Source organism: Ictidomys tridecemlineatus, chromosome 2 (genome assembly GCF_052094955.1).
Source record: "Ictidomys tridecemlineatus isolate mIctTri1 chromosome 2, mIctTri1.hap1, whole genome shotgun sequence".
Lineage (NCBI taxonomy): Eukaryota > Metazoa > Chordata > Mammalia > Rodentia > Sciuridae > Ictidomys > Ictidomys tridecemlineatus.
Genome location: NC_135478.1, coordinates 201649667 through 201674864, shown reverse-complemented (window position 1 = coordinate 201674864; position 25198 = coordinate 201649667). Strand labels below are relative to the sequence as shown.

Genomic DNA, 25198 nt, shown 5'->3' with positions numbered 1-25198 from the left:
GCAGAAGATATGAGGCACAAAATCTTAGTAAAATATGACACAGAAAGAGCAGTGATAAAACTCTCACTTAAATTTAACTCATTATAATTTGTTATTAACATACAAAGACAACAAGCTTTTAAAACATTATATTTACTAAGATTCTGGCAACAGCTTTATGTAACAAGATACAGCATACCAGGCCTGCCATTCAACTTGTTTATATAAGTCTCAGCTTCAATATGAAGCTGTTAAAAAAAAAAAAAAAAATCAAAACCCTGCTTTTTACATGCTAAATATCTTGGCAAGTATGCCACTAAACATAGTAATGAACTTAAGACAGCAAGAGTAAGGAGTTAACAAAAGCTAAACATTGCAGCCTAAACAAAATTCATACAAAAAATAAAGTAACTATTGCTGGTTACATAAAATTTTCCTGACCAGTTAAAACTTAACTGCATAAAACATGCATTTTAGAATCTTCAGCTATCAAGTCCAAAAAGTACCAGTGTCTATTTGAAACGTTTTATCTCCAAAGCCAAAGTATAGTCAAACTTAATTCAAATGACATAACACATTCTAAAGCTAAAAAACATTCAGTTTTTATTATCATGGAGATAAATACCAGAGCTTCGGGGACTTTCTCATGCTGTAAAGGGTTGTTTTTCTGGTTCACTCAAAGCAGCATATGATAAAGTCCAAGGATGTCATTAAGCTCAGTAAAGGGTAAAGACTGTTGGTACCCAGCTCTGACCTCCCCAGGAAGCATGGCTACTGTGTCCATAAAAGTAGGATGTGTGAAGATCAAAGGCACGCTATTCTGCTAGCTAAAGAGATAGCAAATCACCCCCCTCCACTTTAAAATCTCCTTCCCCAGCTAAATAAAAGCATACAAGGGGGGAAAAATTAAAATACACTTATCTACACAGTAAGGATTTTGAAATATTAATGTGATCCCTACTTTAAAAATTTTAACTAGAGTCATCTGGTCAATTCTGATTACACCTTAAAGATGCATCCAGATTCAATTTGTGTTGATTTATCACTAGGTACTTCTAGTTTAAAATATTAGCTTTATTCCCAAATATCTTAACCACTAGTATGACTGCAGTGTATTATCTTCCAGTTATCAAGCACTGGAAGAAAAAAAAAAACAGATGTTCAAGCAGCAGGCAATAATCATGGCCCTTCCACACAGTGGCCTCTGAGTGGCTCTAATAGTCCAGGAATAATTCTAAAAACAAGAAAATTCATGCATTTTAGTAAATATGTCATAATTTTCACAGTTGAAATTTCCTTTGACATTGCACTTTCTTTATAAGAGAATCCTGGTTTTTCTTATTGTTACGGTGAGTCAGGACTTGAACTAGCAGCCTTCTTTTTCTTCTTCTTACTGTGTTTCTTATGCTTCTTTTTCTTTTTTTCCTGTAAAGACAATTCTACGTTAGATATCACTACATCATGAAAATATGCAAATTATGAACATCTTTACAATTGTACTTCTAAGCTACTATAAGCAATTTATACAAGATAAACTACTCAAAACATTTTCCCAAGAGTCCTAGTATCATATGAGCACTAGGAGTCTTTTGTTGATTTTCTTTAAAAAAATTTTTTTTTTAAGTTATAGTAGGGCACAATATCTTTATTTTATTTATTTTTATGTGGTGCTGAGGTTTGAACCCAGCGCCTTGCACATGCTAGGTGAGCACTCTACAGCTGAGCCACAACCCAGCCCTTTTGTTGATTTTCAGAAAGGCAGCAAAACACTTAAGTCATTAGCACATTACCACAGCTTCTAACAAAATTTCCTGTAGACAATAAATTAAATTGAATCATGCTATCAATTGTTTATTTCCTGTTTTATAATTTCTACAAGTAAAGTAATTGTAGCTACTGCAAAGGAGTATCCCATCACAGTACAACGTTTTGGTAAAATAATAGTTTTTAGAGCGAACAGAAATATTAAATCAGCATTTTTTTTTTTTTTGATACCAGGGATTAACACAGGGGCACCTGACTACTGAGCCACATTCCCAGCCCTATTTTGAATTTTATTTAGAGACAGGGCATCACTGAGTTGCTTAGTTAAACTTGCTTTTTGCTGAGACAAGCTCTGAATTCATGATCCTCCTGTCTTAGCCTCCAGAGCTGCTGGGATTATAGGTATGTGCCCCCAACCCGGCTTAAATCTGCTATTTTTAAGTAAATAGGAACACATACTAAGCACAGCTCAGTCTGGAAGCACTACTTTATTAAATTAACAGCAACTCATCAGTACGAAATATTGACGTACAGCTGAAAACTACTGTAATTTTTTTTGTTTGTTCGTTTATTTTTGTTTTAAGGTTCTGGGGATTGAGTCCAGTAGCATTTTACCACTGAGCTACATCCCAACCCTTTAAATTTTTTTTTTTTTTTAAATTTGAGACATGGTCTTGCTAAATTACTGAGACTAGCCTCAAAGTTGTGGTCCTCCTGCCTCAGTCTCTTGAGTTGCTGGGATTACAGGTGAGTGCCACCATGTCTGGCTATTGTGTTTCTAAAACAAATGCTTAATCTTTAGAATTAAATGCCATTGAGGCTAGAAAAAGTAGTCAAATTCTGAATAAGATGAAAGAGAGCTGAAGTTCTGCTTATCTCCAGCTCTTCCAGACAACTTTTGCTATAGAACTGAAGGCAGAACTTCTGGAAAAATAGATACTTGAAATAGTTACACCAAAAGAAAGACTTGCTGGGCACGGAGGTGCACGCCTATAATCCTAATGGCTCGGAAGGCTGAGGCAGAAGGATCACAAGTTCTAGGCCAGCCTCAGCAACTTAGTGAGACCCTGTTTCAATATAAAAAATAGAAAGGGCTATAAAGTGCTCCTGGTTCAAAACAAAACAAAAAATAGACATATTAAGGACAGGAAATACAACCTCCTATCCACTTCCATATCTATTAGCACTATCCACGATTTTCTAAGACCTCTATGAATAGCAGTAACTTTGATGATTTTCTTTTTAGTACATACTTAAGTACTTAGGGAATTTTACAACAGAGACCAAAATTTTATAATTTGGTCATTCATTTATCCATTCATGTGCTGAGACTCAAAAAACGGCCTGATGCATGCCCAGTAAGTATTCTACCACTAATTTATATCCCCATTCCCAACTGGGGCTTTTAAAACTAAGTGACCTTTCTCTTCTCAAAATATTTTTCCTTCTTATTTTCTTAAATGTCACGCTGTTGTTTTCTTTTATCACAAAGACCTCTTCATTTCCCATGCTGGCTACTCTCTTCTTCAACCTTCCTGGGGGCTTCCTTCCCTTCTTTCCCAATGTTTTCCCAGTCACATGCTTTAACTTCCATGTAAATACAATGATGCCCAAATCTTTACCATATAGTCTTAACTGCTTTGAACTTAAACTTTTAAGTGTCTCGTTAACAGATCTATTTGTCCAGGAGACATATTTAAAATCACTATAACAACATGCTTTATTTTTGTCTCCAAATCTTCTAGTAGCCACTTTAGTAAATGGCACAATTAATTTGTCACTTTTGCTTAAGTCAAAGCTTTTACCTTCTTTGTTTTAACTTTACTCTCCACATCCAAAGCATGAAGCAAGTCCTACCATCTATGTTCAAAATGTACCTCAAATCCATTCCATGCCTGTTCATTTGTGTGTATATGTGTGTGCCGGGGATTGAACTCAGGGGCACTCGACCACTGAGCCATATCCTCAGCACTATTTTTGTATTTTATTTAATGACAAGGTCTCAAAGTTGCTTAGCACCCCTCTGTTCCTGAGGCTGGCTTTGAACTCATGATCCTCCTGTCTCAGCCTTCCAAGCCACTGGGATAACAGGCGTGCACTATGGCACCTGGCCCAGTTCATTTTTGTCACCCCCCCCACATGGTATAAACATTACTCTTCACCTGAGTCCACTAGTCTCCACTGGTGAAGTATTTTTTTTTATTATTGGTTGCTCAAAACATTACAATGATCTTGACATATCATATATCATACATTTGATTAAAATGGGGTATGAATTCTTATTCTGCTGAAGTATTTTAAAATTGTAAAGAATTCAGGTTGTCTAAAACTCTCAAAATAATTCTTCACAACATTCTGATTAATATCCAAACACACTAATATATGATATGGCCTGTGTTTCCTTCCCAACCGCATCATATTCTATTCCTCTTTCAGTACTAAGTATAAGCCACATGTACTTTCTTTCATTTTTCTCAAACATCTGAGCCATTTCCTACTATTGGTCCTTAGCTGTTCTCTCTGCTAAGGATATATTTTCCTTTGACTTTCACATGGCTGGCTCATGCTTATAAATCTGATTTCAGCCTAATTTTACTTTCCTCAGAGATTTTGCTGTTTTTTTGTAGAGTTGGGAACTAAACCCAGGGCCTAGCACATGCTAGGCAAGTGCTTTACCGCTGTGCTATATTTCCAGCCCCTCAGAGGTGTTCTTTGGCTCCTTTAGTGCCACAGTACATACAATATACACTTTTCTCTATCTTATACTTCACTGTATCTCCAAGACCTAAAAAAGTGCAAAGAACTCAATAGAAATTCTGAATAAATATATACTAGCCAAAAGAATAAAAAAATGAAAGTATACAAACATAAACTACAGTTATCCAAAATGAATTTGGTTGTCTTTTGCAGGGGGTAGGGGTGGGTGGCTGGGCGGGTAATGGGAACTGAACCCAGAGATGCTTTACCACTGAGCTACAACCCAGCCTTTTAGTTTTTGAGACCGGGTCTCACTAAGTTGCTTAGGACCTCTCCAAATTGCTGAAGCTTGCCTCACAGGCATGCACCACCATATATGGCACATGTCTTAAATTAATTAACCAATCTGAAGATAGACCAAAGCAGTCTCTGGCCAAATTATTTCCCCACTCAGGAAAAAAAAGTCTTTCTTATCACTTTGGTCTTTGAAGCACATCAAATGTTATTTTTGAATTGTGCATTACCAGGGGAACCTTCATACAAAAAAAGCCTTTTCATTTTAAAACCTAGAGAAATTCTGGGAAGAACTTATCCCAGACCTACAAGTGATGCTGTTCCTCATTTTTTTTCACCTGTTCCTAAGAAAACAGATTCAGAGGTCAGTGCCCAAACTTCACACTGAAAGCCCTTAAATTACTTTGCTAATATGGTCTGCGTTACTTTTTGAAAAAGTTTCTGTTCACCATTTTCTCTTTGTTGCTCTATTTCTCATTTGGCCCTCTTTCTCCTTTCTTATTTCTCAATTTCTATAATGGCAGAGCTTGTTCTAAAAACCATCAAAAGAATTTTTGGTATTAGTGAGTCATCTATGTTTTAACTTTCCTGTTTATTTTTCATTGCAGATAGTGCTTAGAAAGGCCTTTTCTGTTATTTCAGGTTTGGCAGATCTGGAAGTAACTTACTCTGAAAGACAGGAAATCACCATATTTTCTAAAGCTTAAGAAAGTCAAACAAAAATTTGAGCTTATATTCCTGACAGTAAGACACTGGAATAGAGAAACAGGAGACATTTGCCACCAGGATATTCTCCCGTTTTTACTAAGTCAACATGATTTTCTCCTACCCATTAAGTACAGCTGCTGAATACCACATCTTTCCCAATAATTTATTTATTTCAGTAAATCTAATCTTGCTTTAGCACTACTCATTTTATATTAAACCCAAAGAATTCTGCTGTTGTCATGTAAAAACATAAGAGATACTTGCTGTTGCTTTATCTCGTTCTTCACTGCTTTTCTTCTTTTTTGCTCGTACCTAAAAAGTCAAAATTTTTGTGAAGACAAACTATGTAATTTGTACTCAATGCATTTTTCTTTCACTCCCTAATATATCTTCGAAAGTTACGTATAAAAACATTTCAAGGGGCAGGAATTGTAGCTCAGTTGGTAGAGCATTTGCCTTGCATGGGTGAGGCACTGGGTTTGATCCTCAGCTCCATACAAAAACAAATAAATAAAATAAAAGTATTGTCTGTCAACAACAACAAAAAAATATTTTAAAAAATGTCAACAATCAAATCATATTTTAAATAACCCATTATATCTCAATGAGGTTTCAATAAAAATATATATAAAAGAAAATTAAGATTTTTTAAATCTCTGGGGAGGCTTCTCTTATATTCCCTTTTAGCACCTAAAACAATGTGGTACTGTGGGAAAAAAATCTGGAGCTCTCAAAAAACATACCAGGATCTGAATCCCACCTCAGTTTCATCATCCATAAAAAAGGAGGTAGTATCCATTTCCAAGGGACAATATGGTATTTATCTCACTCTATGGTATCAACAAAAGGTATGAAATGATTAAAATTCTTTGAAGTAACATTTACAACCCCATTTACATTTTATTTCCATCTTTTAAAAAGTGGTACACTGGATTTAAATTAAATTGAAAGGTGCTATGAGTTTATGTATATTAAATGTTAAGTCTAAATGTAAGATATGTAATATTAAGCTTTACTTGTTATCATATAGGCAGACAGAGGTGATTAATGTAAAATCAGAGTATTAAAATTGCCTAAATGCTGAATAAGTACATAACACAAGCATATTAAAATGTAGTTGACAACGTAAGGAGGCATAAGGACTAAAGGTAGAGGCCACTAGCATTAGAGGCCATTAGCTCGCAAAACTGTGGTAGCTCTCTCTAAAGAACAATTAGGAAATTACTTTTTTGTTATTATTCTTATCCTTACAATGATGAGCTGGTAACAGGTGTACTGTATATACATTTAACAGACAGAGGCAAGGGATGCTCTAATGCAATGTCCAGAAGAGCTCTGTATATGCTATGTGATATTGAATAGTGTACTAATAATTCATGTAATGAATCTGTTTATGATACAGAAAATAAACTGACTGTAAATATAAACACAGAGTATTTTGTTCTGGATTTTAAGCTATAAAGCATGCCCCAGAAATGCAAATATCAGTGAAGAATATTTTACTTCATTCATTGTTGTCACACTTAATCATTTATATATTAAAATATAATTAAAAAAACATAATTACTTTCATTTCTTTATATTTCTTAGGGGATAGTAGTGTAAAAAATAGTGTAGATACTTTATATAAGCTACAAATTTTATTTCAGGGAGCATTACAAAATACTGCTACAACATAGGGACAATAGGTCTGATAGGACTGAGGGCCACTATTACAAACCAAAGACAATGAAATCAGTAAAGAGATAAGGCACAAACAAAAAGAGAAGAGAGGTGATGAGAAACAGGATGGATAGAGAAAGACCTGGACAGGGTGTATGCAGGAACCCAACACAGTAAGGAAGAAATCAGGAAAACCAGTTCCCGTGTGAGTGTGCTTTAAACAAAGGGCAAGACTCTCATGTTATACTGTTGAAAGATCAATAAGTTGATCTCTATGGAAAGTTGCAGCTTGAAAAATTCAATGACTAGTGAAACCCTAGGTGAGATTTTACAGTTCTATCAAGAGTTATGTAGACTTTAGCCACCTTTACTCTGTCCCAGGACTTACCATAAGGCCTTTAATAATTTATTGTCTCACTTAGTTGTCACAATTTAAATAATATGATAAATTCCTAATTTGCAGATGAGGAAACCAAGGTCAAGAGAGAAACATTTCAAAGATGGTAACTTACTGAGCTAAAATTAACTAAAAATGGACTCTAATACTAATAGAGTAAAAATAATCTTAGCAACTGTTAGAGCTGAAAGGGATTGCAGATGACCTAATTCTCCTTTCTTGCTTCACAGATGAGAAAACTGAAGTCATGCCAACAATTTTTCCATACCTTCCTACTCCCCAAATAGTAACTCAAAACAAGAAGTCAGTATGTGCGATATTCTATGGTAACCATGTAAGCAAATGCTGGGTTTCTGGTGTACATTATACAGCCTCTTTCATGAAGTCAGAATGTATACATTAAGAAGATAATATGAGAAAAATAAAAATAAAATATCTCAGATTTGAAAGATTTGTGGAAATATGGTTAATTATCAAAATACTAGTCATACGCAGTTATACTCTGAAAAAATGTATTCTGAAACTGAATAACTTCCATTTCTCTTACTTACCTCCTCAATATAATCTGATTCTGACAAGGACTCAGATGATAAAGGTTTGTCTTCAGGATTCATCTTTCTTTTTTTACTGAATCCTTTAATGTCCTATGAAAAATAAATAACAAGTATCTTAACTCAAAAAAATAATTTTATGGTTTCTAAGTTCTAATTAGAAATCCTTCCATTTATCAGAAAATCATTCATTTTTCAATTTAGAAATGTCTAAAAATGATGACATTTACCATGATTTAAATCCTTAATTCCAACAAAGCAATCCTTTTATTAAATAACTTAGAAAGAACTACATATCTATATAGATGCAATATCTTCCCTAATTCCTTAAATTACACACGACAGAATTTTAAAGCAAATTATCAATTATATAATTGAAAGATTAGTATCCAAAATATATCTGTTACAACCTAGGAAAGAAAAGAGACTAGGGTTATAACTGGATGGCAGAATGCTTGCTTAGCATATATGAGGTCCTGGGTTCAAAATCCAGCACTGAAAAAAAAGATTAGGAATAGGCAATACAGAAAAAATGACATTTAAATGTCTAATAAGCAAATGAAGACACTTTCATTTCTTTATACCATCTGTATACCTTACATTGGCAAAAATGAAGTCTCACAGTATCAACAAGTATGTGAGACAAGGGTACTTTCATTTACTACTAGCAGGATTGCAAATTAATAACAAGCACTGTTACTGAGCAAAATGTAGACACATTAAATGTATGCATATCCTGTAACCCAGAAATTATAGTTCCCAGGTATATCTGACTTAACAATAAATTGTGAAAAAGGAGAACTGGATAGGAAATATAAACAGTAGAATTGTTTGTATTATTGAAAAATGAAAACAATCTAAACGTTCACCCACAGCAGGAGAAATAAATTGTAGTGAATAATATAAACAAAAGAAATGAACTTAAAGTATCAACAAGGATAAATATCAATAGTAATGCTCAGTTAAAAAAGCAAGTTTCAGAAGGAAACAATGACATCATTTTGAAAAACTCCACAATGTTATTTATGGTTTCTTTCCTCTGATCAGTTAATATGCTAAATTAGCATTAACTACAGATAAGTCATGCTGGGTGTGTGCCCAAAGTCCTAACTTATCAGTGGGCTGAGGCAGGAGAATCACTTGAGTACAGGAGTTTAGGGCCAGGCTAGGCAATATTGTGAGACCAGTCTCTTTGGACAAAAAAGAAAACAAAATTTTAGGTAAGTCACATATGAAGAGAAAATATGTTCTGATAAGATAAAAGATTTTCAAAATTTACCCATGGTATATTCAATCTGAAAGTTTTTTTTTTTTTTAATTTAAATGGCCTTAAAATGTCTTGAAGCAGCAAAGGAAATGTTTAATCTCTATTTTAAATATGACGTGACCCATTAATCTATCCAAATTCAAATTCTTCAGGATACTCTTCTGCTGGTCCTTAATAATGAATTCAAATTAAAACATTTCTTTATATCAACATGAAATACCATAAAAGCAAAATAAATAAATTTTCTGGGGGCTGGAGATGTAGCTCAAGTGGTAGCACACTCGCCTAGCATGCATGAGGCAGTGGGTTCAATTCTCAGCACCACATAAAAATAAAGATATTTAAAAAAAAATCTTCTGATTTATTAAGTAAATTTCCTGTTATTTTTTAAATTTAGTTTTTAGTTGTAGTTGAACACAATATCTTTATTTTATTCACATATTTTTATGTGGGCTGAGGATCGAACCCAGGGTCTTTCAGGTGAAAGGGAAGCACTCTACCGCTGAGCCACAAGCCCAGCCCAAAATTTCCTGTTATTAACTAATGCTGTTGTTAATATTACTGTTCCTTTTTTTTTTTTTTTTGGTAGCTGGGATCAAACCCAGGGGTTCCTAACCATGGTCTCACTAAGTTGCTTAGGGCCTCACCATGTTACTGAGGCAGGTTTTGAACTTGTGATCCTCCTGCCTTAGCCTCCCAAGCTACTGGGATTACATATGTACGCCACCATGCTCAGCTATTGTTGATTTCCTGAGGTTAAGGTTGTGCACAACAGAGTGTCTTAAGGCAATATGAAAATATAGTTACCTTTTCTTTTTCAGTTGCATCCTTTGATTTCTTTTTCTTTTTCAAACTATCCTAAACAAATAAAAAAATATATATATCTGTAAATATATATCAATTTTAAATGTCAATGATAGAATAAGGACATTATAGAATAAGGACAAGAAAAAAGATTTGCTCTATGAGTAAAAAAAAATTTACTCCAATATCAGCATATTATCCTGAAAACAAAAGGAAAATCTCCATTACATAGACAGTTGCTTGGAAGCAGAATAGGATGTTTAATTTATCTGGTTATATATCAAATCTATGAACCCTTAAAATTATCTGAAATAATCTTTGTCTATGATGGTCACATATGTTGTAGTTCTAATTCACCCTGTGCTCATATATCCATCAACCTGATCTGCCACCCACTTTCTTCATCAGGAGTGGAGGCAAGAATTTCTTTTTTTTCTTTCTTTCTTTTTTAATACTGGGGATTGAACTCAAGGGCACTCAACCACTGAATCACATCCACAGCCCTCTGTGTATTTTATTTAGAGATAGGGCCTCACTAAGTTGCTGAGGCTGGCTTTGAACCTGCAATCCGCCTATTTCAGCCTCCTGAGCTGCTGGGATTACAGGGGTGTGCCATCACACCCAGCCAAGAATTTCTGCTTTTAATCCCTTAGATTTATCTATTAGCTTCTCTAATCCTCAGTTTTCTTATTCATAAAGTTGATTAACAAATAACTACTCTCTAGGATTGCTGAGATTAAAGAAGGTAAAAGTCAAACACTATGCGCTTAACATATACTGCACATTTAATTTAATGTTAACTATCACTAATAAGACTGCTGCTTTAAAAGACAAATAAGAAACCAACACTGAGTACTTTCTAGACATTAGGCTTTTTGCCAGAAGAAATCTCACTGGGACAAAAAGAAACTTTTTATAAAATTCAAACTGTTGGTTCAGTTTCCTGAGACTGTAGTATGCTGTTTGTCAAACTGTGGTTCATGGGCATCAAAGTCATATAAGGCATCTGTTAAAATATAGATTTACTAATCAAACTCTGGGGGAAAACAACAACAACAACAAAACCTTCTGGAAATAAAGCCCAGGAATCAAGTTTTTCTTTTAGTGCTAAGAACTGAACTCATGCATACTAAGGAAAAGCTTTACACCTAACCTATGCCCCCAGTCCCCAGAATCAATATTTTTATAGAAAATCTCATGCCTTTTTAAAAATGATCTCTAAAGTTGAAGAGCCAGTTGTGCCTCACAATTCTGGTTAATACAGAACAAATTTAGGTACAGTACAGAAGAAAGGATATTGGAACAGATATTAGAAGATACTGATTCAAATTCCAATTCTAACACTAGTGAATTTAATCAGAACCTTACTACTCCTCTGAATTACAATTTATTTATGAATATAGGGAAATAATGTTATAGAGATGTAGAGACATGGAAATATAAAAGTTTGGAGAATTACTAAATGCTACATGTGTTAGTAAGTAAATCAGTCATAGGATCAAATGGTATCTCATTTCTTAAGAGCAATTTAAGACAGGAAGAACTAAAAGAAAAACTTAATGTTTCTGTTACAAAAATGTTAACAATTTAAATAATAATAATTTACCTTACTGTCTGATTCAGTTTCTGAAGTGGAGCTTTCAGAAGATTTATGAGAACGGTTCTTCTTTTTCTTTCTCCGTTTTGTTTGTTTCTTATCCTATAGAAAACATTTGCTTTGTTTCAGAAATATAATTTATGCATTTAACTAATATCAAAATTTTCTTAATGAATAACACTTAATAAGATTGGCTTGTAAATATTTTTCTTTAATTAATATTCACAATGTAACATCACTTTCCTGTTTTACAAAGTCAAAGTCAAATGATTTGAATCACATGTAATCCCTAGCACTTAGTCAAATAGGATTTTGGATTTTTCAAATCTTTTTTTTCTACTAATATTTTTATATGAACAAATTAAAAAAAATTTTTTAAAATACTAATATTTAAATGTCTTATTTCACTTATTGTGCTCTACCTTATAATTAATCAAAACCTGGAAATAAACATTTCTAACAGATATTTCAATAGGTTTCTCCTCTTGAAATTAAAAAGTTAGAGATATTATTTGATGAACTATTACAAGCAATCCTTACCTCATCTTCAGAATCTGAAGAACTGCTGGAAGAATCAGAGCTTGATGAAGAAGAAGATGAATACTTGACCAAGCACAAAACAATTAAAGCTTGTGAGATGCGGGAATTTTTTTCCTTTGCTAAGTCGCTGAAAGTACTTAGTGAAATCAATCTAATGTCTGAGAAACAGATGCCATATTCATAAGATTTAAACATTAAAGTATAAAAGCCATCTCCCCCCACAAAAAGTGACAATAAGTTGTCAATTGTGCTCTTTAAATCATAACAAGGGAGTTAACTAGGTTTTAAGGAGATTGGCATCTTTCTTTCATGGTACTGATAGAACACCTCTCATCATGGCAACCACACTGCTTGACCCATATAGAGTCTAAGTTACTTTTAGTATACAGGTTTAAATATATTATTCTTACTTTTTTTGCAGACTCTTTATTTATAACATTTAGAAAAATAGAAAACTTTTGCTCACCCTACCAGATTTCTTCTTTTCTTTTTTCTTTCTCTAAATGGAAACAAATAGAGATCTAAATAAGTTTTCAAATGCATCTATTAATAGAAATATACAGCATTAATGTGAAAACTGAATTAAGAATAGCAATAAGTTAGAAATGTACTACCTGTCTTTTTTTTGATGAGCTCTCGTTTCCACTTAATAATTTCTCCCTGTGTTTTTCTAGTTCTTTCTTCCAATTCTGCAAGAAGGTTATAAACACGATAAGAGTCTATCAATCCAGTACTAATATACTTAGTAGAGAGAGACAACCGTTATTTCCTTTCCTTCATCTTCTAATACTTCTCTCCACTTCAGCTTCTAATTATACAAGGTAGGTCTGGTGGCCATATGTCTATAGTACCATGTTGAGAGCCGTGTGTAGGCTGTGTGTGGACTGTGTTATGCATTGTAGCCTAGTGAATAGGAAAATCTGGTGTATGGGAACTTCCAGTGGACATTTCCTTTGTGTAAGACTGCCCAGAGACACTGTGAATTCCTATTCTGCTCTGCCATGTCCCACACAGCACTAGAGATGGGGTGACCTGCCAAGATGCCAATCAACCTGCTGACTGCAAGACAACAAAAGCAAGACTCTACCCTTGAAACCTTACCCCTGCCTTTGATGTATCCCCTTAAATTAAACCACGGGAGCCATTTTCTAATTGTTCAGCTCCAGCTTCTGAGTGGGCTAGACCTATCAGGAACTCCCCTTTTGAAACTCTCTCTCCAACTTTGTCTTTTGTTCTTCACTAATTATTCTAGACTTTAATTTCTCAGGTGGCTTATGCCTTCTTTGCAGGAAGAACCCCCAAACTAGGCGCTGGATGCCTCTCCACAGTCCCACCTACTTGGGAGACTGAGGCAGAAGGATCATCTGAGACTAAGAGTTTAAGGGCAGCTGGGCAACAAAAAAGGTTCAGGGGCCAACCCTTGGCCCTATTACCAAGGGTGTCTTTTAGCTCATTTTGAAGAGAATATTAAGGTATGGGAGTTTCCATAGAATACTGAGAGGAAGAAAAGATATTTTTATTGAGACTAAGGCTTGGTTTAAACAAGGATGGCTACTGTAAAAGCTGAATTAATCTGTACTATGGTTGAAATACTACATACATGTTTGTAATCAAAGCAAGCAAACATCACTATAAAATTCCTAAGATGGGGAGCACAGAGGGAGGAAAGAACTAAAGCTCAGATAACTTAGATGATTTACGTTACTACAAGATGGTTATTCTTATTTAAAGAGAACACACATTTAAATATGAAACTATAAAAAATAACACTAAACTATACTCCTTTAACCTAAAGAGGTATCCCCAAACCCTTGATTAAAAAAGAAGCAAATATGATTTCATTTTTGTTATAAGGAAAAAAAAAATTGGTCTATTTCTTTAAAAGGTAATATTTACAAACCTCATTCATTTTCTCCTCAAATTCAGCTAAAGCCTTGGAGCCTTTCTTTTTCTTTTCTAGTTGCTCTTTCACTTCTTCCCTTAAAAAAATAAAAAGTACAAATAAAATTTCAAGCACTTCAAATTAGATGGAGGCTTATAAAAAAGACAATAAAAGTAGCTTACTCTGCCTAAACGTTTGTATTAGCAACATAGTTTAGGCAGAGTATCTGCTTTCCTTCTGGGAATCTGGAATTTTGGAATGTGACAGGCAGAGTCAGGTTGGAATTCTGGAACATGAAAGGCAAAGTCTGATCGGTCCACAGAAAAAACCCAGGGCACTAATAAGCCTCCTTAGTTAACAACATCTCACATGTATTGTCTCACTCCTTTCAAAAAGATTTAAGTACATCTTACATGATTCCACTAGGCAAGGACCCTTGGAAGTCTGTGCCTGATTTCTCCTGGATTTTGTCCTATGTGCCTCTTCACTTTGTTGATTTTACCTGGTATCCTTTCAGTGTAATAAATCTTACCTTGAGTATACTACCTGTTGCAAGTCTTCCTACCAATGACTCACTTGAAGGTTGTCTTAAAGACCTCTGACCACAGAGAATACACTACCTTGAGCATTTCCCCCTTGAAGTTCTTTTCATTTTAAAAGTAAAATGCATTCTGTTTATACTCATGCATGCAGTAGGAGGTAAATAAAACTTTCATTTAACTCAAAAGTATTCCCTACTACATAAAGCATACCTTTCAGCCATAGCTGCCTGGCTTTCAGGGCACTCTGAAATTCTGAAGGATTCTGAAGCTAATGGCTCCGACTTGTCATGTGTTACTTTAGGAGCATGGTATTAATAATAAGGAAAGATATAACTAAAAAAGTAAGGTCTGTGGTATAATGCTTTACTCATAAAAAATCAGAGGTAGGGGCTGGGGTTGTGGTTCAAAGGAAAGAGCACTCTCCTGACATGCGTGAAGCACTGGGTTCGATCCTCAGCACTACATAAAAATAAAAATAAAATACTGTGTTCATCGACAATTAAAAAATACATGTTTAACATAAAAAAAAAAATCAGAGCTACTTAGTGAGTTGTTGTTTTTTTAATTACTGAAAAGCCAGAAGATGAAACTAGAAATAAAGCTGAACATTATCCTTCCTAAAACTTGGCATGATTATTCAAATCCGCTATTTTTAACTTAGGATACCACAAAGTTAAATAGTCTTTTAAGGGATAGAGAAAAGATTGATATGAAAATGTGATATGGCAGTGCTTTAGTTATACTGGGTGGTGGATTCAATAAAATGCTGTTTTGCAGTTGTGCATGTGTTTCATACATTCAAAAGAAGGGATATGTCAAATATTACTTTAAAAAACCCACTTATCTGGCAATCACTTGGCAATCAATAAAAGTTATAAGAATAAAGTTTTAAAATTTATCAAAACCTTATAAAAAGGTAAACTGTTGCACAATTACCAGGTAGGCCTTGGTCGGTTCAGATAATCCTGGATTGTTGGCCCTGAAGACTGGATTGGACCCCTTGATCTGGCCATTGCTATTGGATTCATGTAAGCCTTGAGGAAAGAACACAAATTAGTTCCCTTAAAATAACCATTAAAAACGTAAAAGCTCACTTACATCAAGTAACCTTTATTATAAATGCATACTATATCCAATTAAGCAATCTAACAAACTTCTTTTTTTTTAATATTTATTTTTTAGTTTTCAGCGGATACAACATCTTTGTTTGTATGTGGTGCTGAGGTTCGAACCCGGGCCGCACGCATGCCAGGTGAGCGCACTACCGCTTGAGCCACATCCCCAGCCCAATCTAACAAACTTCTGACTATCAGAATTAAATTTAATCTTCCATTAAGTCTTGAAAGTTTATGAAGTAGGTAACATTTCGCAGAAAATATGTTGTTTTACCAGGGAGTTGATGAAATAATGATACCTCTTACCTACTGATGGCTTTATAATATTTCCTTCTAAGGCCCAATAACCCAGTGAAGGTAATAAACACTAAGCTCATTAACAAACTAAGAAACTCAATTCCAAATTAGGTGTAGTAATACATGCCTATAGTCTTAATGACTCAGTAGACTGAGGCAGGAGGATTCCAAATTTGAGGCCAGCCTCAGCAACTTATCAAGACCCAGTCTCCAAAAAAAGATAGATCTAAGTCTAAATTTACTGTTCCTTCTACTATCCCAGGAAATACTGTACTATACCGATGGAAATTTTATTTGCCAAATGCAAACATAACAATTTAAGTTGCACCCAGACAACAACAACAAAAAAATTGGACTTCATAAAAATTTTAAAGATGTGCACTGAGTGTGGTGGTGCATGTCTGTTATCCCAGCAACTCTGGAGGCTGAGGCAGGAGGGTTGCAAATTCCAGGTCAGCCCAAGCAATTTAGTGAGAACCCTTTTCAAAATAAAAGAGGGCTGGGATGTAGCTCAGTGGTAGAGTGCACATGGGTTCAATCCCCAGAACTGCAAAAAAGTGCTCATGCATCAAAGAACATTTCAAAAGAGTAAAAAGATAACTCAAAAGAGAAAATATTTGCAAATATAATAGAGGTGAATATCCAAAGCGAATAAAGAATAAAGAGCTATGATAACTTAATAAAAACTCAAATAACCCAATTCAAAAATGGGCATAGGACTTGATTATCTTCTTCAGACATACAGAAAATTGCCAGTAAACACATGATAAAATGTTTAACATCATTAGTCTTCAGAGAAATACTAATAAAATCACTAAAACATGGCATCTCCAAGCATTAGGATTTCTGTTTTAAAAAAAGTCATAAGGGTGAAGAAAGTATGGAGAAACTGGCACTGTTGTGTACAATGAACAGGAAATAAATGGTCCAGCTGCTGTGGAAAACAATTTGGTGGCTTTTCAGAAAGTTAAACCTAGAACTACTGTCTGATTCACCAATTCCACTTCAAAGTATAAAATTACTCTCAAAGAATTGAAAGCAGGGACTCAAAGGTGAAATCATGGAAAACGCTACCAAGAGATGAGTGGACAAACAAAATGTGTCTTTTATACACACACACACACACACACACACGCACAATTTAGCTTTACAAAGGAATGAGATGCTGATAAATACAACTTGGATGAGACTTGAAAACATTATGCTAAGTGAAATCAGATAAATGCAAAAAGAAACAAACATGATTTCCTTTATATGAGGAATCTGGAGAAGAGGAGTTTGGGAGTTTTGTTTTGTATGTTTTCTTGTAGTACTGGGGATTGAAGCCAGGGGTGCTCTACCACAGAGCTACACCACTGGCACTTTAATGCCACTGAACTATACACTTAAATAATGGGTTATTAGAACAAATTAAAAAATAAAAAATTTTAAAAAATGGTTAAAATATTTTGGCTCAAAAAAAAAAAAAAAACAACCTACAGGGGGCTGGGATTGTGGCTCAGTGGTAGAGCGCTTATCTAGCACATGTGAGGCACGAGGTTTGATCCTCAGCACCATATAAAAATAAATAAACAAAATAAAGATATTGTGTCCATCTACAACTTAAATATATATATATATTATATATTAAAAAACACAAAAATTCTCAACTGTACTCTCTATATTATACTTACTGTGACAGAAAAACACTTTATAGAGATTTTGTTTTTTCTAAACACAGAGATAAAGTAGAGAAAAAAGTTTCTCTGTGAATCAGGATGTCTATCAGAGAGATGTTGTTTTATAAAAATTCACTTTGCTACACACATAAAGTCTGATTTTTAATTCAGTCTCAAACTCTTCTTTACCATTATATTCAATTTCTCCAAAATTATTTAAAGTCAATATTTATAAAATTCTTCTACTTTTTTAAATAAAAAGAATTCTTGTTCAAAGTGACTACTATTAAGTTTGATTTTAAGGTCCTACTACTAATACCCAACATTCTAAAAGGAATAACAAAGGTAACAATGATTCTGTTGCATTTCATTTATCAAAATATATAAATGACAAACATTTTTACCTTTATAACAAATATAAATATACCTCCAGATTTTTCTGGTACAGTGAACAACTACTTACATTCAATTGATAGGCTCTGAGCCTAATTACTTGGGATGAAAAACAAACCTTTGACATAATTTTCCTACAAGTAATGTCAGGCATTCCCAATGTCAAAGATGTTTAGAGAATCAGGGAAGGATGTGAATATCTAATGGTAGAGACATGTAGTTTTAAAAAAATATATAACCCTCAAATATTTCATTAAAACTGAAACAGAGGAATTATCAGCCTAAATAACAACACTGAATCCTAATAAGAGTACAACATGAAGGCTGGGGTTGTGGCTCAGTGGTAGAGCGCTCCCATAGCATGTGTGAGGCCCTGGGTTCAATCTTCAGCACCACATATAAATAAATAAAATGAAAGTATTGTGTCCACTTACAACTAAAAAAATATATTTTTAAAAAAGAAGTACAATGTGCAAGTTCATCATTTATAAAATAGGAATATTATTCACATCTATCACCTTCTTTCTTTGGTGCTGTCATAATTTTAGTTGTAACTAATGGCAAAATATTTAAGTTTAAAACTATAAAACTTGTTTATTTCCGGAGTACAAATACATAGGATGTTCACTAAATTACTACAACAGCAAAAACTAAAAACACCCAACCCACCACCCAACTGGGACTCATTAAATATATTAAAGTATACTTTCAGGGGCTGGGGTTGTGGCTCAGTGGTAGAGTGCTCACCTAGTACAGGCGAAGCCCTGGGTTCGATCCTCAGGACCACATAAAAGTAAATAAATAAATCAATTAAAGATATTGTATCCAACTATAACTAAAAAATAAATATTATATGACAAGATGTCTCCAAGATTTCTCTAGAGTAAAAGCAAGTTGCCAAAAAATAGATAACACTTTAATAAATAACTACAAATACTTAAAAAAAAAAATCCGAATGCACCACAAGGTGAAGCGAGACCTCCCTTTTCACCACTTATGTAACTCATTACTTATAAATGAGAAAAATATATATACAAACATTCTTTCTTTGGGGGGGTTGGTAGGCGGGAGGTACCAGAGATTGAACTCAGGAGCACCCAACCATTGAGCTACATTCCCAGCCCTATTTTGTATTTTATTTAGAGACAAGACCTCATTGAGTTGCTTAGTGCCTCACAGTTGCTGAGGGTGGCTCTGAACTTCTTTGATCCTCCTGCCTTAGCTTCCTGAGTCACTGGGATTATAGGCATGCGCCACCACACCTGGCCAAATAGTCTTTTTTTTTTTTTAGTTATAATCCTAATATCTTTATTTTATTTATTTTTATGTGGTGCTGAGGATCGAACCCAGGGCCTCGCACATGCTAGGTTTAGTTATAATCCTAATACCTTTATTTTATTTATTTTTATGTGGTGCTGAGGATCGAATCCAGGGCCTTGCACGTGCTAGGCGAGTGCTGAGCCACAACCCCAGCCCCTTTAAGTACAAAGGTAATCAAAATGAGAAAAATTCAACCAAAATACTGTCACTCCAATTCAGAGAGATGAACTATAATGTATAAAAAAATGACAGAGTGGCAATTTTTCATTTTCATTAAAAAAAGTCAATTGCCAAGCAGCTTTCCTAAAGTCCATACCAACTTATTTTTTAATTTTACTTTTATTAAATTAATTAATTAATTTATATGACAGCAGAATGCATTACAATTCTTATTACACAAATAGAGCACAATTTTTCATATCTCTGGTTGTATACAAAATATATTCATACCAATTCGTGTCTTTATACATGTACTTTGGATACTAACGTCCAACACATTCCACCATCATTTCTAACCCCATAACCCTATTTTTTTAGTTCAGAGGAAAATAATAGTAACGTAATATACTCATATGCTACTAATTATAGGCAATTTAAAGTATAACTACCTGAGCTACTATTGAAGTAGTTAGGCTTACATTTAAGCTTTTGACCAAAAATATTATCCTTATTCTGCTTAAGTACAAGCCAAATGCCTTAATTATTTAGTTCAATTAAAATAGTGATATTTAAAAAGTAAATTTTATGTGCTAGGTTCCATGCAAAACACTTAATACTTTGTTTTTTTTAAAAATATTTTTAGTTGCAGATGGACACTATTTATTTATTTAGGGTGCTGAGGATCCAACCCAGTGCCTCCTCACACATAGGCAAGCGCTCTACCACTGAGCAACAGCCCTTGCCCAATACTTTGTTCTTTAAATCACCAAGGATCAATTCTTTTACTATGAATCCCAAAAAGTATGAAAATAATAAAAATATGAAATCTGTATGTTCATATTTCATTAAAATATGAAAATAAAATCTAAAATATGAAGACTGTGCAGTTTCTTGTACTTGACCACTGCACCACACACATGCCCAGCCCTATTTTTTTGTATTTTATTTAGAGACAAGGTCTCACTGAGTTGTTTAGTACCTCACTTTTGTTGAGGCTGGCTCTGAACTCGTGATCCTCCTACCTCAGCCTCCTGAGCCACTGGGATTATAGGCCTGTGGCACATGTGAAACCCAGAAGGGCAAATTGGGCTCAAAGGGATATTTATTTGGACAGGTATTTGAAAAGAGTAATGTGGTATAACTACTAAGGACACACTGTACAGAATTTGTTAGTTTCACTACCTACTTTTATCTATAAGATACATCTATTTTACAGGGCACAAACTAACAAGAAAAAAAAAAAAAAAGAAGAAGAAATCTTCCAGAAAACAAAAGGCATAAAGGGTGGCCATCATGAACTCAAGAGCCCTTTAGAGATCCCAAGAATTAAAATGTCTATTTTAACAGACTGTTCAAAAATGTACACAGAGAGAATCCTAATGTAAACTCTTGACTCTGAGTGATCATGATGGGTTAACATAGGTTCATCAATTTTAACAAATGTACTCTGGTGCCCGATGTTGATAATGGGGGAGTCTGTACATGTGTGGGAGTATAAGGGAACTCTCTGTACTTTCTGTTCAATTGTGCTGTTAACCTAAAATTGCTCTAAAAAATAAAGTCTATTTTAAAAAAATTGTTCAACCTGAAATTTAATGGTTTTGTGGAAAAATAGCCCTATAATCTATAAAATTATGATATTATCATCAAAGAAAGAATGAACCTGAATTGTTTTCAAGATAATCAAATGTATAACACCAAGAGTGAGTGAACCCTAATTCAAACTACTGACTTTGGTTGACAATGATATGTTAGAGTAGGTCATCAATTAGAACAAATAGAGGGGATGCTGATAATGGGGAGGTTATGTATGTGTGTAAGCAGAATTTTTGCTGTGAATCTAAAAATGTTTTTTAAAAAAGTCTTAAAAACAAAAACGGGTCACATGACCCAAGTTTAACCAGTCCCAGTTGAAACAGTCCTATCCCTTTCTCTGTGCAATAAGTTGACTGAATTAGACCATATGTGTCTTCTGCCTCTTAATTTCATGTTTTTATTCTCATAATCTTTGAAGTACAAACAAAATGTTACCAGAACACTCTGTGCCATGATAGCATACAAAAAAGTACGCAGTTGTTATCAAAATGCTCTAGTAAATTAATCTAATTTGGTTAAGTTTTTCAAATGCTTTAAAACCAAAATTTTCCTCCCAGTAAAATGAAACACTTTAGGTCTCTATAAAAAAACTGCAGCCAAAGTCAGATGATTTCTAAGTTCAAGGCCCAAGAACATTAAAAGAGTCCAAACATTTCAACATCTCAAACCTAAGTTTGATGCCTGGCACAACACCGTTTCAACTACGGTCATCAAGACACCACAGCAAAGTCTTGCAGTCAGGAAAAAAGAATATTCTTCAACTTTATAATCAAGGTTCACTACCTCAGTGGTTCCTAGATATTTTCCATTTACAGACAACATAAAATAAACGCTTTTAAGAAAGTTGGGAAATGTCATTTCATAACAGTGAGGCTCTTTTAGCACATACACAAACACTCCCGCAAATAATTGTTAAAAAAAAAACCCAAAACCTAGAACGTAGTACATTAGCTTTATATTTTCCTCATTTTGCTAATCAATGATTAAAATTCTGTAATACACAAGCCCAAGAATCACCAGGCTACAACCCATTCTTATTCACTATTCTCTCAGGTTTACTGCTCATACAACCTGATTCAGAACCTGGGCTTTTGAAACCAATCCGCAGCCCTTCTGCACCTCCAGCGATTAGCTTTCCTTGTCCAAAGTACCTTCTCTTTGGAATGCCCTGAGAACCTCAAACATCTATCAGGTATCATTTATTACTCCTCCTGCAATGGATTACTTAATCCTTTTCTCACTGAGTAGTAATCTTCATGCCACACACTCTCTTGGGCATCATGCCTTTTGTGGTCCTAACTATTCTGCGAGGTTGTGGTAATAATGATCCCCTTTTATAACAGGTTCAGGGGGAAAAAGTAACCTAAGTCACCTAATTCACGAAGTACCAAAACTGGCACTGAACTCTGCTCGGAACTCCATAGCCAACTATTTCTACGCCACACATCCCTTTTGCTGGCGCCAGACAGTATGCGATCGAATGCTGCGACCCCAGTTCTCAAATGCTAGCCCATCCGTAGCTAAAGCCTGGCGCGCTGCTGGCCCCCGGGTGCAGAAGCCATGTCCTAGGCCTAGGCGCCGAGCTGGGCTGCGCGATCCAGAGGAACGGGAGAGTCCCGGAGCCTCCACGAGCCTCAGAGTTCGGAATTACAGACAGAAAGGGGCAGATTTCCCCTGGGTCTTTGCGGTTGTAGAAAGTGGGCACTGCTGGCGCAGGAGCGGGAGGAAAGGGAGCTAGGGAGCAGTGCCAGAGGGAGCGGAGGGGTGGGGGACAAAAGGGAGGGCCGGGGAGAAAGTTGGGGACCCGAAGGCGCCAACTGTGTGCCTGGCGCACGCGCGTCTGGGATGGCGGAGGGTGCTAGGTCTCGCGGCCCCAGGTCCGAGCGTAGCCGCTAGCCCTTCTCGCCCTTTCCGCCGAGCCGGAAAGGGCGAGAAGACCCGTTTTCCTGCCGCCCGGCCCCCAGTCACCCCACTGTTCCCCCCGTCGAGTACTCACCACTCGATTGTCCCGCTTCCCCATGGTGCCGGTCGGAGCGCACAGTGAAGACGCCGAGAGAGACCAGGCCAGCGGAGCAGCCGAAGCGGGCCCGCCGCGGGTCCTACGGACGGCTTCCGTCCCCGTCCAAAGAGCGGCGCCGCGCGAACCGACAGCTGCTTTCGGCCACAGCGCCCCCTTCCTCCGCGGAGGATATGCAGGCTTCAGCGATCTCCTGCGCTTCCCAAGGATCTGCTGGGGGATTCCAGTAGCTTTCACCCACCCGGTGTGGGGCGGTCCCTACGCGTCTGTACGGCGGTCTCCCCGAGGCAGCTTGTTTCCGTCTGGACTTGGATTGTTTTGTTTTCTTCCAATCTTTATGTGTTGAAATATTCATTCTAGGGGATATAAAATTAGCCCAACGTTTATTATGTGGTTGACATGGTGCAGGTGCTGAGGATAAAGAGAGGACCCACTGGTTGCTCAGAGTCCATCAGCTGCTGGGGGAGAAAGGCAATACTGTCACAGATGTTGCTAACTAAATCGCCCTATAAATTCAATTTCATTCATCCATCACCCATGCATTCCTTTCACACTAATTTTCCATCATCTACTTTTCACTAGCTAGGTGTCCTAAGCTGGAGCTGGGACCAAACACAAAGACAGTTAAGACACCATCTGTGCTTTCAAGCAGCGTGGTTATAAACAGGTAAGGGAGATAAACACATATAGGACCAACTTACTGCGTGGTGTGCCGTAATGTTGTTAGCACAGCACTGTAGCTTCAAGGGAGACGATCTAGGCTCCAGAGAAGGGTACTACATATTAAGTATTTATAGTCTGGGATAAAATGGCTCCTCCTCGGGTTTCATGTCAGCAAAGAGTATTAGGAAGTAACTGAAAATCAATTAGGATCCTTTCTGGACTCTTGGAAAATGGCATAAGGGGACTTATTTTCATTACATTCACTAAAAGGCTTTCAAATCATCTTTTCCACTCTGGCTCTCTCCCTCTCTCTCTCTTATATTGCATTGTAGAACAGATGTTTCCAACTCCTACTTTCTTTCTCAAAACTTTCCCCAAACTCTCTCAAATGCAGTCTTTGGCAGTTCTCCATATTCCTAGTGCAGATCAGGCCTATGGTCTTCATTTGTCTAACTCCATTAGCAGATGTAAGCTGAGGACTCTGACCAAAGACACACTTTTCTTTCTGCACAAGAAGGAGAGGAGAATCTGAGAATATTAAATTCTTCTTTACTCATGGCTCATTTATATTGTTTTTAATATTCTAGCATTTGGCAGATATTATTTCCAGCATCTCAACCTGAGAGCATGATAATACATGCAGGAGAAAACTTTTTCCCTTCTAAGCTCCTTCTTACTTTTCACTTTCTTGCCCTTTGATTACTTTTGTGGGTACAGAGATTTTTAAAACATATAATGATGCTATTAGTTAACACAAAATTTTGTGTTTCCTTTACATAGATCCCCTCTGGCAAGGTACTTAGCCCCTCCTGGATAGAGCATGGATTCCAGGGAAGGAAAGAGAAAGAGGAAAACGACTGAGGAGCCATGGTGATAATTAAGGCTTCAGCAGTTGATAAAGCCTAGATCAGACCAAATCTTCTCAAGATACACCTCACATCCACTCAATGGGAAGAATTGTTTACACATCTTTTTACACGTGTGATCTGTGAATAAACACTTTCCTTTTAGCAATGAACTTACATGCTCTCTCAAATATTCTGGGTGTAATGAAGAGATTGCATGCCATTTTTCACAGGAGAAAAACTGGGGCTTAGAGAAAGGAAATAATTTGCTCCAGGTCTCACAGCAAGAAAGCAGAGAAGCTGGGGACTAAATGCACATGATTAAACATGAAAACTTGAAAGCATGTGCTTTCCTTACAGCATCAGGCTACCTTCAGAAGTGGAAGGGATAAGGAACCCCAGAGGATTGAGAAGTGGCATTTCAGGTGGCCTGTGATCCTTGGCCAACTTC

At 35.8% G+C, this 25198-nt stretch overlaps 1 protein-coding gene across 2 annotated transcripts; it reads right to left on the bottom strand.

Moving 5' to 3' along the window:
- Window positions 1-116: 116 nt before the first annotated feature.
- Fam133b (family with sequence similarity 133 member B) lies at window positions 117-23371 on the bottom strand. 2 transcript variants are annotated; one of them, XM_078040428.1, is made up of 10 exons: window positions 23219-23371; window positions 15621-15718; window positions 14161-14239; window positions 12875-12949; window positions 12727-12759; window positions 12261-12323; window positions 11730-11822; window positions 10127-10177; window positions 8053-8145; window positions 117-5754 (listed from the first exon to the last, which is right to left on the bottom strand). In XM_078040428.1, exons 1-10 carry the CDS (start codon window positions 23240-23242, stop codon window positions 5680-5682), a joined length of 684 nt encoding a protein of 227 aa, XP_077896554.1. In that variant the 5' UTR covers window positions 23243-23371; the 3' UTR covers window positions 117-5679. The 2 variants fall into 2 exon arrangements, with proteins under 2 accessions (XP_077896554.1, XP_077896555.1); XM_078040429.1 differs by lacking the exon at window positions 23219-23371 and adding an exon at window positions 18895-19006.
- Between the last annotated feature and the right edge of the window lie 1827 nt (window positions 23372-25198).

Excerpts from the sequence above, each read along its gene's own strand:
- Fam133b (XM_078040428.1), bottom strand. The coding sequence starts at position 23,242 with ATGGGGAAGCGGGACAATCGAGTG. Across the intron at positions 15,719-23,218 it reads GGAAGCGGGACAATCGAGTG|GCTTACATGAATCCAATAGC; the intron begins GTGAGTACTCGA and ends TCTTTCCTCAAG. Across the intron at positions 12,760-12,874 it reads GCTCATCAAAAAAAAGACAG|AGAAAGAAAAAAGAAAAGAA; the intron begins GTAGTACATTTC and ends GTTTCCATTTAG.